At 37.4% G+C, this 17,342-nt stretch overlaps 1 protein-coding gene across 7 annotated transcripts in view; it reads left to right on the forward strand.

The window, feature by feature from the left end:
• The window catches only part of KHDRBS3 (KH RNA binding domain containing, signal transduction associated 3), a 201,221-nt gene that overhangs the window by 98,828 nt on the left and 85,051 nt on the right, over positions 1-17,342 (forward strand). For all 7 annotated transcript variants that reach the window (XR_010127303.1, XR_010127301.1, XR_010127302.1 and 4 more), the window contains exon 5: positions 1,774-1,913. Coding sequence is in view for 4 of the 7 variants with exons in the window: in XM_054497909.2 (XP_054353884.1) it covers positions 1,774-1,913 (140 nt within the window). In the remaining 3 variants the exon portion in view is untranslated. The remainder of the gene's footprint in view (positions 1-1,773; positions 1,914-17,342) is intronic.

Here is a 17,342-nt window from a genome sequence, read left to right on the forward strand (position 1 = left end):
GACTGTAGCTTACATCTGAGCTCTCACTTCTCTTTCATTGATCTTTTTTAAAATTTATTTTTTATTATACTTTAAGTTCTGGGTTACATGTGCAGAACGTGCACATGTATGTGCACATTTGTTACATAGGTATACACGTGCCCTGGTGGTTTGCTGCACCCATCAACCCGTCACCTACATTAATTATTTCTCCTAATGTTATCCCTCCCCTAGCCCCCCACCCCTTGACAGGCCCCGGTATGTGATGTTCCCCTCACTGTGTCCATGTGTTCTCATTGTCCAACTCCCACTTATGAGTGAGAACATGCAGTATTTGGTTTTCTGATCTTGTGATAGTTTGCTGAGAATGATGGTTTCCAGCTTCATCCATGTCCCTACAAAGGACATGAACCCATCCTTTTTTATGGCTGCATAGTATTCCATGGTGTATATGTGCCACATTTTCTTAATCCAGTCTATCACTGATGGACATTTGGGTTGGTTCCAAGTCTTTGCTATTGTGAATAGTGCTGAAATAAACATACGTGTGCATGTGTCTTTATCGTAGAATGATTTATAATCCCCTGGGTATATGCCCAGTAATGGGATTGCCGGGTCAGATGGTATTTCTAGTTCTAGATCCTTGAGGAAACGCCACACTGTCTTCCATGTAGTTGAACTAATTTAAACTCCCACCAACAATGTAAAAGCATTCCTGTTTTTCCACATCCTCTCCAGCATCTGTTGTTTCCTGACTTTTTAATGATCGCCATTCTAACTGGCATGAGATGGTTTCTCATTGTGGTTTTGATTGCATTTCTCTAATGGCCAGTATGATGAGCATTTTTTCATATATCTGTTGGCTGCATAAATGTCTTCTTTTGAGAAGTGTCTGTTCATATCCTTTGCCCGTTTTTTGATGGGGTTGTTTGCTTTTTTCTTGTAAATTTGTTTAAGTTCTTTGTAGATTCTGGATATTACCCCTTTAGTTCTCATCCTGAGGCAAGACTTCTTGTAACGAACTTACTATTTCCTTTTTGATCCTTTAGACCTGAACTTTCCCTTTTTTGTAAAATAGATTACACTTAAATTTATCCATGTCTTAGTTGATGATTGTTGAATGGAGTTCAGGGTACTAAGGAAGCAGGAGAAATCAAGGATGACTCCTAAGTTTCTTATTTGAATATTTTGATATTAATTTAAGATGAAAGAGCAAATTTTCAGGAATAAGATTATGTGTTCAATTCTGAAAATGTTGAATTTCACAACTTGTATGATTTTCTGCTGGAAATGTACAAAAAGCCTGTGTCCCTGTGGTTCTTAACTACATGAAGGCTATGCTGTTGTGTATATATATATATCCTTCCTCTTTGCTAGAGTGAAGTCCTTGGGTGCTGGGCTATGGCTTAATTCCTCTTTGCTTCTCTGTTACTTGGTTCATTATAGATAATCAATACTTGCTAGTCGAATTGAGTTGTAAATAACAACGCCCATATATCAGTTTTATGGCATTTTAATTTTATTATAAATGTCTCACTTGCGAAGTATGCCCAGAGAAAGGTTAGTGGCTGATTATAGAAAATTTTAGCTTGAGGAAAAAATGCTGTAGTTTTTTTCTTCCTTTTTTACAAAAATTTATTACCACATTTTTATTTTAGCAAATTTGTATTTTGTTTTGTAAATTCAACTATTTTCCTAATCCTTTTTTCTATTAAGAATTACTTGCTTTTTGTTCTGAATATTTTTGCATTTCTAATATGAAGTGAATTTTGCTATCTTCTGTCTTTTGTGTAGGATTATAATGATGAGATCAGGCAAGCACAGCTCCAGGAGTTAACATATTTGAATGGTGGTTCAGAAAATGCAGATGTTCCAGTGGTTCGAGGGAAACCCACCTTGCGTACAAGAGGTGTACCAGCCCCAGCAATAACAAGGTAGGTGTAATTTTTTTTTTAGGTTAACGTACCGTGGCAGCAGTTTTAATATTTCCTTTATTAGTAGCCAAAACCAGTTCTATCTGAACAAAACTTGTATTCATGTGGGCGTGGTGGCACATGCCTGTAGTCCCAGCTACTCGGGAATCTGAGGCCAGGAGTTCGAGGCCATGGTATGCTATGATAGTGCCTGTGAATAGCTGCTGCACTCCAACGTGGGCAACGTAGTGAAACCCTATCACTTTAAAAATCATAATCATAACTTTTTTAAGCCTATGGTCAAACAATGTGATGTCATCATATTAAGGGGTTTATTTTGGAGTGAGATATTCCTGGGCTTAAATATAACCTGTGACACTTATTAGCTGATGATTCTAGGTGAATATTATTATTCACTGTAATACTACTTTTTAAATTTTTTTAAATGAGACTTGTTTTTTATGTAAGTAATCGCATTGATATGAAGATTGGGCTAGCAGTCACTTGCGTTTTGCCATTGAGTAAACCATCAGCCTAGTTCATTGCGACATCACCAATCCTAAGCACAGTATCAGACACCAAGTCAGTGTCCACATACTTGTTGTCATTTTATTCACTGTAAAAGCTCTGTGGCATCTGTAAATTCCTGAGCTGGTCTAGGCACACGTATTTTTTTATTTCTCTCCTTGGATTGGTGATTAATGTTAATGGGAAAAATGTTTTGAAGAAATCATAAATCTGATATGACTATCTCAAATTTATTTGAGAATTATTTTTAATTTTTCAATCTGAAGTCAGTGGAAAGAAGTAATGCAAATTTTTCAATTAAACTAATGACTATGGATAAATTTTTATTTTAGATAGAATTTTGCATGAAATAATTTAAAATAGCATTCTTGTATATCTCTAAGTTTATTTGGGAGAATAAAAAGTCACTTCCTCAATTATGCATTGCTGATTAGAGCAATGTCAGAGCAGTTATGCAAGAAACATAGATATGGGTATGATACCTATGGATTTTCTCTATTAATAAAAAGAGCTAATAGTAGTAGGGTTGCTATTGATGATTTTATGAGATAATTTATGTAGGGACTCAGTAAATGGTAAATCTCTTTCATTTCTATTTTTTCTACCATTAAATTTACTTGAAATCTTAGGAACTTACTTACCTGCTTCATTATTTTCATGTGGCTGCTGTGACAAAGTAGCACAGATTTTTTTTGGCTGAAAATGATAGAAATGTATTCTCTGATCGTTATGGAGGCCAGATGCCAAAATCACTCTCACTAGGCCAAAGTCAAGGTGTTGGCAAGGTCGTTCTCTCCCTAGAGGTTCTAGGGGAGATTCCTTTCCTTGTCTCTTCCAGTTTCTGATGACTACAACATTCGTTGATTTGTAGGCACGTCACTTTAACCTCTCCATCCTCACACTGCCTTCTCCTCTTATATCTATAATCTTCTGCCTCCCTTTTACAAGGAGACAAGTGATTATATTTAGGGCACACCAGGATAATCCAGAGTAATCTTTCCATCTCAAGATCTAAATCACATCTGTAAAATATCTTTTTCTAGATAGGGTAATGTAACTAGATAAGGTAACCTTATCTAGAAATTTCTTTTTCTAGATAAGGTTCCTAGGATTAGGACAGCATAATTTTGAGTGGCCTGCTAGTCTAGTTAGTTTTATCTTTGTTGTGATAGGAGCTTGTACATTTACAAGCCAAATACAACAAAATATATTGTATTTTATTTTGTTTATTTATTTATTTTTTGAGATGGAGTGTTGCCCTGTCACCCGGGCTGGAGTGCAGTAGCACGATCTTGGCTCACTGCAACCTCCGCCTCCCGGGTTCAAATAGTTCTCCTGCCTCAGCCTCCCGAGTAGCTGGGATTACAGGCGCCTGCCACCACACCTGGTTAATTTTTTTTTTTTTTTTTTTTTTGTATTTTTAGTAGAGACGGGGTTTCTCCGTGTTGGCCAGGCTGCTCTCTAACTCCTGACCTTGTGATCTGCCTGCCTTGGCCTCCCAGAGTGCTGGGATTACAGGTGTGAGCCACCACACCCGGCCAACAAAATATATTTTAAAAAGTCTTCTGAAAGTCTCCAAACTTATCCCTACATTACCAGTTTATGTTTGTTTGTTTATTTGTAAATGCAGGTAAATAGTACATGTTCATTCACAAGTGGCCAGGTGCATTATTGATGCCATTGCAGACAGCAAACCTCCCAATCAAGAAATTATCTCCTACCCCTTTGAAATAATAGAGACTCAAACATCTGTCCTCAAATCTCACGCAAAAAGTGAACAGAAAATACATATAGATAAGTAAAAAGACAAACAGGTCAGGCCCAGTGGCTCATGCCTGTAATCCCAGTGCTTTGGGAGGCCAAGGCAAGAGGATTGCTTGAGGACAGGAGTTTGAGACCAGCCTGGGCAACATAACCAGACCCCATCTCTGCAAAAATAAAAATAAACTAAAAAGAGAAACATAAGTCTCCCACACATGACATTTATATGTCAGCATTCCAATCTTCTTAGTGAAATATAGATAAAAAGATATCTCTGTATATATATATACTTTAGTGATACATATATATATCTTGTGATGAACACTATATGTAGTATTCATCATAAGAAATTATTTACCTGGTATATTAGTTTCCTGTGGATGCTGTATATAACTTTATACAAATAAGAGTAGTACACAGAAAAGTGCATGTTACAAGATTTATTTTATATATATACATATCTTTATATATGTGTGTATGTAATAAAATTAACCCGGTGATATTTCACTTAAGATTAAATTACTCTTATACCTTTTCGCAGAATACCAGCACAGAATGAATATCCCCTCCAGAATAGAGAGTGGAGAATTGAGCCCACCCACTGCTGTTGTTTAGGGGATACTGTGTTCCTTACACTAGATCTGCCATTTTTACTGAATATAATTTATAATTCAGTTGTCGATTTCTAAATTAAGTTGTTGAAAATGTTATGAACAGAGGAGGAAGACAGAAATAGTTTTTTTGTTTATTTTGAATACAGTACCTGGACAGATACCTCCATCTGCACAGATGAAAACCCATCCCTCGTGATTACAGCATATGCATTGCTTGTCATTTAAAGCTGTTTTAATGTCTTGATGGTTAATATTCTGTGATAGCATTATTTTTAAGTTCAAATTTTAGACCCTGGTTTCAGTTTGTGGTGGAGTAATGGTTGGTTCAGTGCCAGAATTAAATGCCTTTATTTGCGTACTTACGGTTACCACCTGCGTACTTGAAATCATAAGCAGCTCATATGCTAGGCAACAGCAGGGCACTGAACACACAATCTGCTTTCCTTCCTCCATATGATTATGGTCTTCCTTGGTCCCAAATCCTTTAAACACCTTGTTTCTACAGTACGATGTTTATATTCGTATGACAGGAATTCAAAGCCTTCTCGGTACGTGTTTTCTCAAATCCTTTGTACAGTTGAATCTTTACTGATTATTTTGCCATATTTCCTGTGTATTTAACCAACCCTAGGGTAGAAGCTTTGTTTCATAAAGTTGGTGCTTGTATTCTTCTATATCTTTGCTCACTTGTTTCTTCAGTCTCGCCTTTTCAAAATCATTATTACCTTCAAGTCCGAATTGAAACTCATTTTAACAAACACTTATATTTCAGCTACTATTGATTGAGTACTTTTCTAAGGACTTTACAGATATTAACTAAGTTATGCCTCATCATAGTCCGATGAGGTGGGCACTGTTTTGTAAACCACCATTTTTCAAATGAGGACAGTGAGACCAGGGAGGTAAGTTCTTTGCCCAAAGTCATGCAGCTAGTGGTTGGTAGAGCCAGGTGGAATCCAGGCAGTCTGCTTTCATCATCCAAACCTCTCCTCTCTGTTTGGTCCTTCCCTTGTGTTTTGATCCAGAATAAGTAATAAGTTTTTTTTTTTTTTTTTCCATTCTCTTACTGTAGTTCTCCCAGATAATTTTCATTCTAGCACTTTCATTGTGTTTTCATTATGGTCTAATACAAGATGAAAAGACTTAAATAGTCATGCACCGCAAAATGACATTTTTGGTCAAGGACGGACAGAACATGTAACAGTGGTCCCATAAGATTATAATAGAACCGAAAAGTCCCCATTGCCTAGTGACGACGATGATCTTGATGATCTTGACCCTGTGTAGTCCTAGGCTATAGGCTAATGTGCGTTTTTATCTTAATTGCGTACGAAAACAGCTTAAAAAATAATTTTAAAAAGTTAGCAGAAGAATACTGATAGAATAAAGATATAAAGAAAATATTTTTATACAGATTCACAGTGTTTGTGTTTTAAGCCAAGTGTTGCTAGAAAAGAGTCAAAAAGTTAAACAAAAGTTAAAAGTTGACAAATTTTTAAAAATTACAGTAAGCTAAGGGTAATTTATTGAAGAAAGGAAAATATTTTTAAAATAAATTTAGTGTAGTCCAAGTTTATAATGTTTATAAAGTCTACAGTAGTATCCTAGGCCTTCACATTCACTTGTCACTCACTCACTCACTCACCCAGAACAACTTCCAGTCTTCCAAGTTCCACTCATGGTAAGTGCCCTATCTAGGTGTACCATTCTCCATCTTTTATATTGTCATGTCTCCATCTTTTATTGTGTCTCCACTGTACCTTTTCTGTGTTTAGATATGTGTAGATACACAAACACCTATCATTGTGTTATTGTCACATACAGTATTCAGTACAGTAACATGCTGAACAAGTCTGTAGCCAAGGAACTGTAGGCTGTATCATATAGCCTAGGCGTGTAGTAGGCTATGCCACCTAGGTTTATGTAAGTACACTCTATGATGTTTGTACAATGACGAAATCACCTAAGGAGCTGTTCCTTAGAAGTTATCCTCATAGCTAAGCGACTGTATTTATCTACTCCTTTTTTTCATGAAATCACATGCGGTAACTAATGATAGGTGGTAACTAATGCCAAACTAATATAGTCCACAGAATAAAACTAAGGTAAAAATAAATTGATGAGCAAATTAGGGTAGAAAATTACAAAAACCCAAGGGTAAGGTCAGTACACAAAAACGTACATATTACAACATTCCGTAGTGTTGGCAGAATTGGTCTTGAAATTATACTTTGAGTTGCCTTGTGGCTAAAGATGAGGGAAATATGGCTACAGAATTCAGTGTCTAAAGTCCAAAACCAGTCACAATACATACAAAAGAAAAACATACTTGTTGGAGCCTATGAATTTCTACTTAAGACTTGTGAGAAAAATCTCCAATGAATAGCCATAAATTGGCCTTCATATGATGTGATAATATCTTTAATGGCATTCTTGTTTGCCATATTCAGTTCCTTAGTAAGTCATTTTTATTTTGCCTTTAAAATCAACCTCAAGTCATTTTTTCTTTAATCATCTCTGCCATCCTTCCCAGTCTAATCCACACTACTCTTCCATTTTTAGTCACAATGACTTTTTCAAATTAAATGTGATCTTATATTTTCCATACTTAAAATCCTTCAGTGGCTCCTTTCCAGTTAGAAGAGAATCCACACTTCCTCATATGCACTTACACAGTCCAGCACTTGGCACTCTCCTCCCCTTTCTGACTCTATCTTATTCCACTTTTCCATTGTCTTAACTCCAGCCTTACTGGTCTCCTTCCTGCTGCTCCTTAAATAGCCCAAGTTCATTTCTTTCCCAGATCCTTCACATTTACTCTCCTTCTCGTTGGAGGCTTTGTCTCCAGGTGTCTGGCCGCCTCCCTCTCAGCATTGCATCCTCAGCATACACGGTCAGAGAAGCCCTTGCCGAGCACGCAGTGTGAAGGGGCCTTCCTCTCAGCCAGAAGCTGGCTCAGAACACCCTGTCCTGGTGGAGTAGTATCATTGGTCAAGCCAATTTACCTTATTTATTCACTTTGTCATTGGTTATTCCTTATGGGTAATGCAAATCCATAAAGACTCATGTGTCCCTAGTACCTTGCATATGGTAATTGCTCAGTAAACAATAATGTGAATAAAGTGCTATAGCACATTCTGTAGCCTCTTTCTGATCAAGTGTTGACCACTGGAAATATTCTTTTGCTAATGCTGATCTTATTTGCCACAGGACTGGGTATGTCAAGGTACTGGTTTTGTCTGACTTGACAGTTGTGAGCCCTCCAGGATGCTGCCTTCTGTTCCTCTCCCAACACTCGGTGGCTTCTGTGCTGCTTTTCCATTGACCTTTGCTCTGGCTCTTCTGGCCCTTTCTTCCACGTAGGAGCAGTCCTACCTTCCCACATTTGATACCAGAAGCAGCAAGAAGAAACATGAACAAAGGAGATTATGCCCTCTTTTTAAGTAATAAGTGCGTGTTCACAGATATTGGTGTTTAATGTAGTGGTTTTGTTTTAAGTGAGAACATTAGGCTAACCCAGTCACCCAGGGTCGTTTATCAGTTTTCATCGAATCGGGGAAATTTTCAGCTACTGTTTCTTCCGATATTTTACTTGCCCCTTTCCCTGTTTCCACACTATGGGAAGTGTCAGCTTAAGATAATCCTTTATAGTTTCTTTTGAGCATTAGATCATATGTTACTGATTTTCATGATGTCACATCTTTGTGACGCTGGTATTTTACCAGCTGCTGTGATAAACAATAAACATTATCTGAAAATAAGTGTGGATCAGGAAATGAGAGTGACAGTGTCCCATCTGATCCCATGGTTTGAGAAGTTACGTAGCACCCAATATGCATAATTGCTGTTATTTAATAATGAAATAAAATATTTCCTTTCAATTATAATACATCTTATAATATGTATTATTTTTCAAACAGCTGCAATGTTGTTGAGAAATAAATATGTAAGTTGTTTGGTACTCACAATTTAATTACCAAATTTGTTCTTATTGGTTTGGCCTGGGGTAAATATCATGAAAAAATTACTGAAACACTAAGGACATTGTGAACTAAGAAATTTGGGGAAGTGTGTTTATGATATTGTCCTACAGGCTGAGTCTCTGCTCATTTTTCATTATTTTTTTGTCTGTTTTCCAGACAAAAAAAAAGAGGCTAGGTCTTGACCTAGCCTCAAAGTTCACTGCCTCCTTCCTGTGTATTTTGAAGCCAATCTGATGATATTTTCATTTCAGATGCTTTATATTTTCAGATATAAAATTTTCATTTGATTTTTAATAGTTTTTTATTTGTCTGCTGAGATTTTCTATCTTTTTGTTCATTACCAGGATATTTTCTTTTGTAATCACACCCAGGTTTGGCTGCTGGCTGCTCGTTGCTCAAAAGCCGAACACAAGAGGCAAACACAGGAGGTGAGGGTTGATGGGAAGAAAAGCAGGTTTAATTAGAGAGCCAACAAATTGAGAAGATGACGAACTAGCATTCTAAATTTTAAATTTTATCCTAGGGTTTTTAAAGGGAAACTTGGTGTGGGAGACACGTGGGAGTGCTGCAGAGCATAGGGGCTGCGAGTCTTGTTCCAGTGGCTGTCGTGGATAATCGCCTACCCGGAGGCCTGGCTGGTGTCACCTTGACTTCAGACCAGTGGCGGTGGACTAATTGTTTGTGATTCCCGCTAAGTGGAAGGATCCCGCAGGAGCTTCTTGCCTGGTTTAAGATTAGCCTCTGGAATTTCTTAAGCAAGAACATGATTTGATAAGCATGCATTGCCGGAGGGGAGTTTCTTTAGAGGGAAAGAATGAAGAGGTGAGAGGGGAGGGAAGGAAGAAGAAGTGGGTGATTTTTAAAACTGAGATCCCTGGTTATACTTTTACACATTATAAATTTTTGAGAGTTTTGTTTAATTCCTTGTCTGCTAATTAATCTGGTTATGTTGGAGTAAATATTGTGCTTTGAAAACTCTGGAATTTGCTATATTCCTCCAAACAGTGTTGCTTTTATTTATTTTTTTAGACTTTAAGCAGATGGCTTGATTGAACTCCAACTGCAGACAGTATCTCTTGGTAAGCAGCTAAAATCTGAGATGAGCTTCTTCATCCTCTTCAGGGAAACTTGCAGTCTGCCCTGTGCATTTGTGGTTCAGTTGTCACTAGAGAGTTGGTGAGAGTTCATACACAGAATCTGTGGCTCCCTATCTCTGGCTCTCTTCCTTCTACAGTTCCTTCCTCACTTTCCAGCAGCTATGGTTGCTGGAAACTTTGGCCTGTGATTCTTAAAGCGCAAAGACTCAGAGCCTTCCATTAGAGTGTTAGCTGCTCAGCATGCCCCCTGCAGCTTGTCCTCATTGGAAACACCATAAGAAGTCACCTCATTCAGTTACCTTTCTTCAAGCGTCATAACCCTTTGGAATCTACCTAGTCATTACCCAGTAACTTCAAGTAATTGCTTTTTGTATTTTATCCAAAGTTTAGTTTTTTGCCCAAGGTGTGATTTGGTTGGAGCTTATGTTGTTATACCAGAAGTAGAACCTTGTGTGTTTTGAGAAAACACATGTGCCAGAAATTTCATGTGTGTGGCTCTTTAATGCCTCACAACAGCCATGTATAAGCTAAGTATTATTATCTCTATTTTATACATGATGAAAGTAGACTATAAATATAGAGTTATACATCTTCTTCAAGTGTTAGACAGTTAGTTGTTAGTGGAGTCAGGATTAATACCTAACTCCCTCAATTGAGTTGTTGCTCTCCTTGGTTTCCTCTGTAGTTTTATATTTGAAAAATAATACTCTCAATGTTTGCTGAATATACTAAATTTCTTATTAGCAGGCATTCTTTCTGAATATAAATGTAACGTTAAAGTCAAAGTTCTTCACATTAGAGGAGGAACTTGATTTTTTAATGTTGAAATGTTATGATAAGCCAAAGCCAAAGTATTATAATAATATCTTCATAATTCAGTCAAACACGGTACATTCAAGCCTCCCAAGAATGTAAAACTAGAAACAGTAGAGGATGAAATAAATCAGTTGATGAAAGAAATGCCGAGATAGAGAGGAATTAACAATGAAACCTTCATGATTAAAGTTGTATTTTGGCTGGGCACCATGACTCAGACCTGTACTCCCAGCAGTTGCGGAGGCCAAGGTGGGAAGATCACTTGAGCCCAGGAGTTTGTGACCAGCATGGGCTATATAATGAGACTTTATCTTTACAAAAAAAAAATTCAAAATTCAAAATCAGCCGAGTGTGGTGGCACATGCCTGTAGTCACAGCTACTCAGGAGGCTGAGGCGGGAGGATAGCTTGAGCCCAGGAAGCAGACGTTGCAGTGAGCCGAGATGGTTATAAAAACAAAAAGTTCTGTTTGAATATTCAAACCTAGTAGTACATCATCAATTGTACTTAATCCAGCCATGCATATTACAAAGCCAGTGCTTTGGCTGGTAGAGCAGTAAACAGTTAATAGAAGAAACAGTCACATTTACTTCTGCTAAATAAAATAGCACAGATCCTTTAAGGGACCCCAAGTGGTGGCAGTCTTCATTGACTGCATAATTACTCCTGAACACCTCTGAATTAACTTACTGCATATTAACGCCCTTGGACACATCTATAGCAGCTGAATGGAGTTGGAGTTGACCACTTGTCAGGATGATGAGGAACTGTGTTAACTGCTGTGCCAAAGAGCTTTTAAGCTATTCCCTTGTGATTATTAATAGCACTGTTAACAATGGTTTGGGTCAGAAAACTGGATGCAACTCATTAAAACTTCATCCTAGATACAGAGAATAAAGACGTTCTCAGATGTGGAAAACACGTCAGTTCACACTTGTGTAAGCACTTCTGAAGGCCCCAGAAGAGAGACTGCATCAGACATTTTCATTAGTATATTTCCCCTGTGTTTAATTATTGAAATGTACTATTTCCAAAAGTATGGAATAACTCGTTTGGGTACTATACATCTTTTCTGAGCATCTAGCACCCCGTGCTATACTTTGCTGTTGCTAGGACCATATGGCAATGAAATTACTAAGTGTGTTAATCTCCAGACTAGCTTGGGCTCATAGTAGAGAGGGAATGTGACTTTTGCCCTTTGTATCGTTGGGTCCAAGCATGGTGTTGAAATTCAGTGTGTGCTCAATAAATATTCACTGAAATAGTAAGTGGAGATCAGGTTTTTAAAAATCTAAGAAATCCATAACTGCTTCTATGTCAGGATTACATTTACCACCACCCCAACACCACAGATTGTATGTTCCATGTGGCCTTCCCATTACCCAAAAGACTAAGAGCAAAGTACTATGACTGAATACATGTTTAACAGTTTAATTTGCATGCCTATTGCCTGCTGGAATTAAAAAATTTCTTTTTTTGCCCCTGAAGGGTAACACATAGAAAAGAAAGCTTTAGAATCAGACCTAAATTCAAATGTCACTACCACTACTCCTTAAGAGGCACAGGAAAGCTCCTCTCTACACTTTAGTCAGATGGGGGCAGCACTGCCAATATTACAGGTTTCCCCTGAGGAGTCAAAGCATGCCCTGTGTAACGTGGTTACTGCCTTACTTGCCACACACACAGCCCCAAACAAAAGCTGCTTCCCGTCTTCCATTTCCCTCACCCAACTTTAATTTAAAGAATATTAAAATACTTTAATTCCTTATGCTGTCTCTATTCTGGATATTATATATTTTCTTTAAAATTTTCAAAGCCTAAAACCATAACACCGTTATACAATAAAAACTATAAGCATGATTGGCTGCTAAAATTGAATTTATTCTAAAAAATAGGGTAACTCACTGGTTTTCAATATAGAGGTTTTTCAAAAAAATAACTAATCAAGAACCTCACTTTCAGAGATGCTTATTCACGTACCCTCCTTTCCCCTAAATTCCACTAAATGAGTGAAAAAAATGTTTTAAAATCTGTAAACATACTGGAAATTATTAAATTACTAAATGTAAGACATTTCTGGAAGAGAGAAAGTGATGGGACTAAAATGACAAGAAGCATCAGAGAAGAATGCATTATAAAAGGCTGCCAGGGAGTTAGGAGTGTTTCTAAAGAAGCCCAAAAGAAACTCTGAGCTAAGAGAATAAACATGGACAAAAGAATTAAAATGACAAGTAAACAAATATACGTAGCTGTCAAGTCGAAATATAAAGATTCTGAAAAAGTAGTGAAAGTAATAAGCATGTGTTCTCTGAAACAATCAGTGGAAACCTGTTTCTTAAAATAATTTAAGAGGTTAAAGAAGACTGACCGGTCATCTGAATTTGTAGGAATTCTCTTTTCCAGCACATTTGCTGACCAGCTTTTGAATGATCATTTTCCTGTGCTCTGCTCTTGCCTCCCCCTGTAACTGGTGCCTACATTTTATAGTCAGTTTTGTCTACAAAGCAGCCTTTCATTATCAGTTTATATTGAAGGACCATGTTAAAATCTGGGCTTAGATTTTTTTAACTTCACATTTTTTAAATTTTGTGTTTTTATTCATTTGTTTAAACAATGGTGTCTTCTAAATTTTACGAGACAATTGAGTTTTACTGTTTGGAAAACTAAACCAATCACCATTAGGAGCCCTGTAGTTTAAAAAAAAGCAATAATGCTTCAACCGTTTTTATTCATAGTTGGTTTCATTAAAAAAAAAAAAAAGAATATTTTACGAAGAAGTTTTCTGAAATTCATAAATTATTTCATCTTTTGAAATATAATGCAGTACTTAAGAAATACCAAACCTGTATGTAATTCTGATGTGCACTGAAATGAAAATTTAGAATCATTAACTCTAGGCCTTGAGATAGAGAAATGCACATTTCAGGATTCAAAATACATAGAAAAACTAGTGTTAAATTGGCTGCTATAAAATTACTGGGCAAATTGGCAAGATAATTATAGAATTATCATTAAGGAAAAACTTTAGGTAAGGACCAGGTAAGAGGTTTTAAATTAAGTAGCAACATCAAATTCACCAGGAGTTTTTCTAAGTTTGGATTGTCTTAAGATACTAACTTGAGAGTTAGTAATTTGAAATTATAGCAAAAGGTGAACACTTACAGGAAAGTTATACTTTCCTTCCTTGTAATTTCCTGGAAAGAAAAAATATATATATTTAACCTACTGTAGAACGTGTGAATCTACTTAGAAGGTGAGCCGCATGGTCTCTGGGCGACACTCCTGTCTCGGTTACTGTTACATTCCTACTGCCCACAACAGGGCCTGCGGCACAGCAGCCACCCAGGTTCTGTGGTGGAGATGAAGGAGTGAATGCTCTCTAGGAGGCCTTGCTCAGTGCGGAGTGCCAGGCTGCAAAGACCTTGTTTCCTGTTCCCCCTCACCCAGCCTGGCCCCCTCTGTCTTTTTACTCCTAACACCAAACCCAATTCCATACAATTTTTTAAGAAGAAAGGAAAAAAAAAAAAAAACCTCTCTGCCTCTTACTTTATTAAAAAAGATAGTTTTTGTCTATAATCTTTAATTATCTGTGATTCTTACAAGGCAGGCTTAAGGGGCAATTCTGTATCTGTTGATTATGAATTTATGTCTATATATATGTAGACTAGAAGGCAGAATGCACTTATTTTGGCAAAACTTTCTTTTATGCATACACATTTTAGGAATTTAATATTGTGTTATTTTGATAATATAAAAATAAATGTCCTCAACTCCACTGCCATTTGGAATGTTTAAAGCCTTCCATTAAAAAAAAAAATCTTTATTTTTAGAGGCATAAACACCAAAGTGTTACATACTGAATAGAAATGTTATAAGATATTATCTTTAAAATTGATTAAGAATATTATAGATGCTAAAGATTATCTTCATAACTGAAAATGATGTACTTTCCTTCTATAGTATATGAAGTTATGAGAAATTTTATTAGGAAAACTGCATAGTTAATATTAGGGCCATAAATGTTTTACCAGAGTATGGTATGATTTATATTAATGTACCAATCAATATTAAAAAGTCCTTTTTTATTAAGGAAAGGGTAGATATAGGAAAATGGTAATATATTTCCTAACTGGATAAAATTATGGAAATTTTAAATAAAAGAACACTCCATTGGGATGTTATTTAAATTGCTTGTTTCTCTACCGGCTTTACCTGCTCAGGCAGTTCTCCCATCCAAACAGTCACCCTCTTCTCCTCCTTCCTTCCAACTCTGTGCCTACTGGGTAGTCTGTGCATTTAATCCCAACTAGGCTTGTTACCTGGCATGAGTATCCCACATCTCAGGCAGAAAACTGGATGACTTACCATGGAAATGAGTTTCTATGCTTTTTCTTTTTTTTTTTTTTTTTTGAGATGGAGTCTCGCTGTCACCCAGGCTGGAGTGCAGTGGCGCGATCTCGGCTCACTGCAGGCTCTGCCCCCCGGGGTTCACGCCATTCTCCTGCCTCAGCCTCCCAAGTAGCTGGGACTATAGGCGCCCGCTACCTCACCCGGCTAATTTTTTGTATTTTTAGTAGAGACGGCATTTCACCCTGTTAGCCAGGATGGTCTCGATCTCCTGACCTCGTGATCCGCCCGCCTCGGCCTCCCAAAGTGCTGGGATTACAGGCGTGAGCCACCGCGCCCGGCCAAAAAGTCCACCGAATTCCTTCTACTGAAATCAGCCTTCAGTATTCAATTACTTTTTATTAAAGCACTTTCTGATGGTGTGTTAATGAGCAACCACACTGGAGCTGATGAAGGGGAGACAAAAAGCGGAAAATCTTTGGTTTCTTTTAAAATCACTTTCATAGGCTTTGAGAAGACAGTAACAGAGGCAAATAGTGTTACAAATTGGGTAACTTCTGACTAGAACTTGTAGTTGAAATGCTAGCCAGGGATGAGCAGACAAGAAATGCAACTAGGCACAGATTCTCTCAGTTACAGCTCAGCCAGCACTTTTACATGTCCCGTGCAGCATAAAACTGGAGAAATGTTCTGAGCCTGCTGTAGACATCAATGCCAACGGGAGGAAAGTTGACACCTGGGTTGCCAACTTATTTTTTCCTAAAGTTTAAACAAGATCCACTAATAAGCTAAGACAGTTTAGGGCAAAAGGAATCCAGTGAGTATGTTCATGTACTGTGTGGCTCTCTCTTCCCCACCACACTTTGGTTTTTCAGAACTTTTAATAGTTCTTTCAAAACCTCTTTGAAAATCATGTTTCTGAAGCTAGGTCATTAGTATCACAGATTTTCCTTAAATCCCTTTTGTGATAAGAATTGAAGTTACAGCGATGAGGAAGTCATTGTATTTACCTGAGTAAGTCTAGAGTTTAAGAGGGGAAAATCAGAGACAAACAACTATTACAGAGTGGTATAACTAGAGGAAAAGAGACATGAAGAAAAGAGTGCCATGAAAATACAAATGAGGATGCAAGTAATTCTGGAGGGGGAGAGCGGATATGAACAAACAGAAGAAATCAGATGGGATAGTGCTGGCGGGAAGTCATCCCAGTTAAGGGTGCAAAGGCTTGGAGGCAGAAAAGAAGCAGGGCGTTCAAGGCTGGGGATTAGAGTGGGGGAACTCTGGCACTGGGGAAGCCAGAGTTTCCAGAGTCACCCCTGACTCTTACTTACTGTGTGGCCTTGGGGAGCTTGGGGTTACTTCTCTCTAAGCCATAGTTCTCTCTTCAATAAAATGGAGATAGAAAGATAAGCACACACTTCCAAATCCTACTTAATTTTTAAAATTTCCTTTTCAAGGAATCAAACTGTACTGTGATTCCTTTTTTGATTACTCAAAATAATTCGACACTAAAAACTGAATTCCTGTAGCACAGATATTTGATCAGTCCCTCAACAGAGGACCATAGGCAAATTACTTCTCTGTCTTAAACTTATCTATTATCAAATGGATCATTGTTTCCAGAGAGGAAGGAATTTTTTGCTGCAAAGTTCCAAAAGGCAATAGAGCTGATAGAAATGACAGAGAAAGATTTTTGTTTTTAAATGAAGGAAAAAAGTAAAAGCATGCTAAAAATCAGAATTGGAAGACAGTGGGTGATACAGGCTTCAAAATAAATAAGGAGCTCTCTGTTATCAGAGACTTCACTGGGTACAAAGAGAAGAAAAATAACTCTTGCAGTTAAGAATGTACTTCCTTATACGCTGTCTTGTTTGTCAATAATTTTACCAGTAACCACTTTGTAACTTGTTAAATTGTATCTTGTAAAGTGCCTTGGATTTCTTTTATACTCTATACAATGTAGGATAAGGAAGCAGTTGCTCAATTAGTTTTTTTTTTTTTAATTGCGTTGAAGATTGGATGAAACACAGAATAAAGAAAAGAAATAACCGATAACCTGCTTCATAAAAAGGCTACAACCTCTGGATCTAAGACTCAACTCATCAAAAGATGGTTTGCAGACCAGCAGCAGCGCTTGAGAGCCTGTTAGAAAAGCAGAATGTAAACCCCACTCTGGCCTAAAACAAGGTCCTCAGGCAGTGTGGATGCGCATGAACGCGTGAGATGTGCTGCCCTAGAACCATATTTCGGGTGGTCTCTAGAGTTGCTCAGACTAAGAGCCGCCAACATCATCTCTTCAAAAGTT

Source organism: Pongo pygmaeus, chromosome 7 (genome assembly GCF_028885625.2).
Source record: "Pongo pygmaeus isolate AG05252 chromosome 7, NHGRI_mPonPyg2-v2.0_pri, whole genome shotgun sequence".
Classification (NCBI taxonomy): Eukaryota; Metazoa; Chordata; class Mammalia; order Primates; family Hominidae; genus Pongo; species Pongo pygmaeus.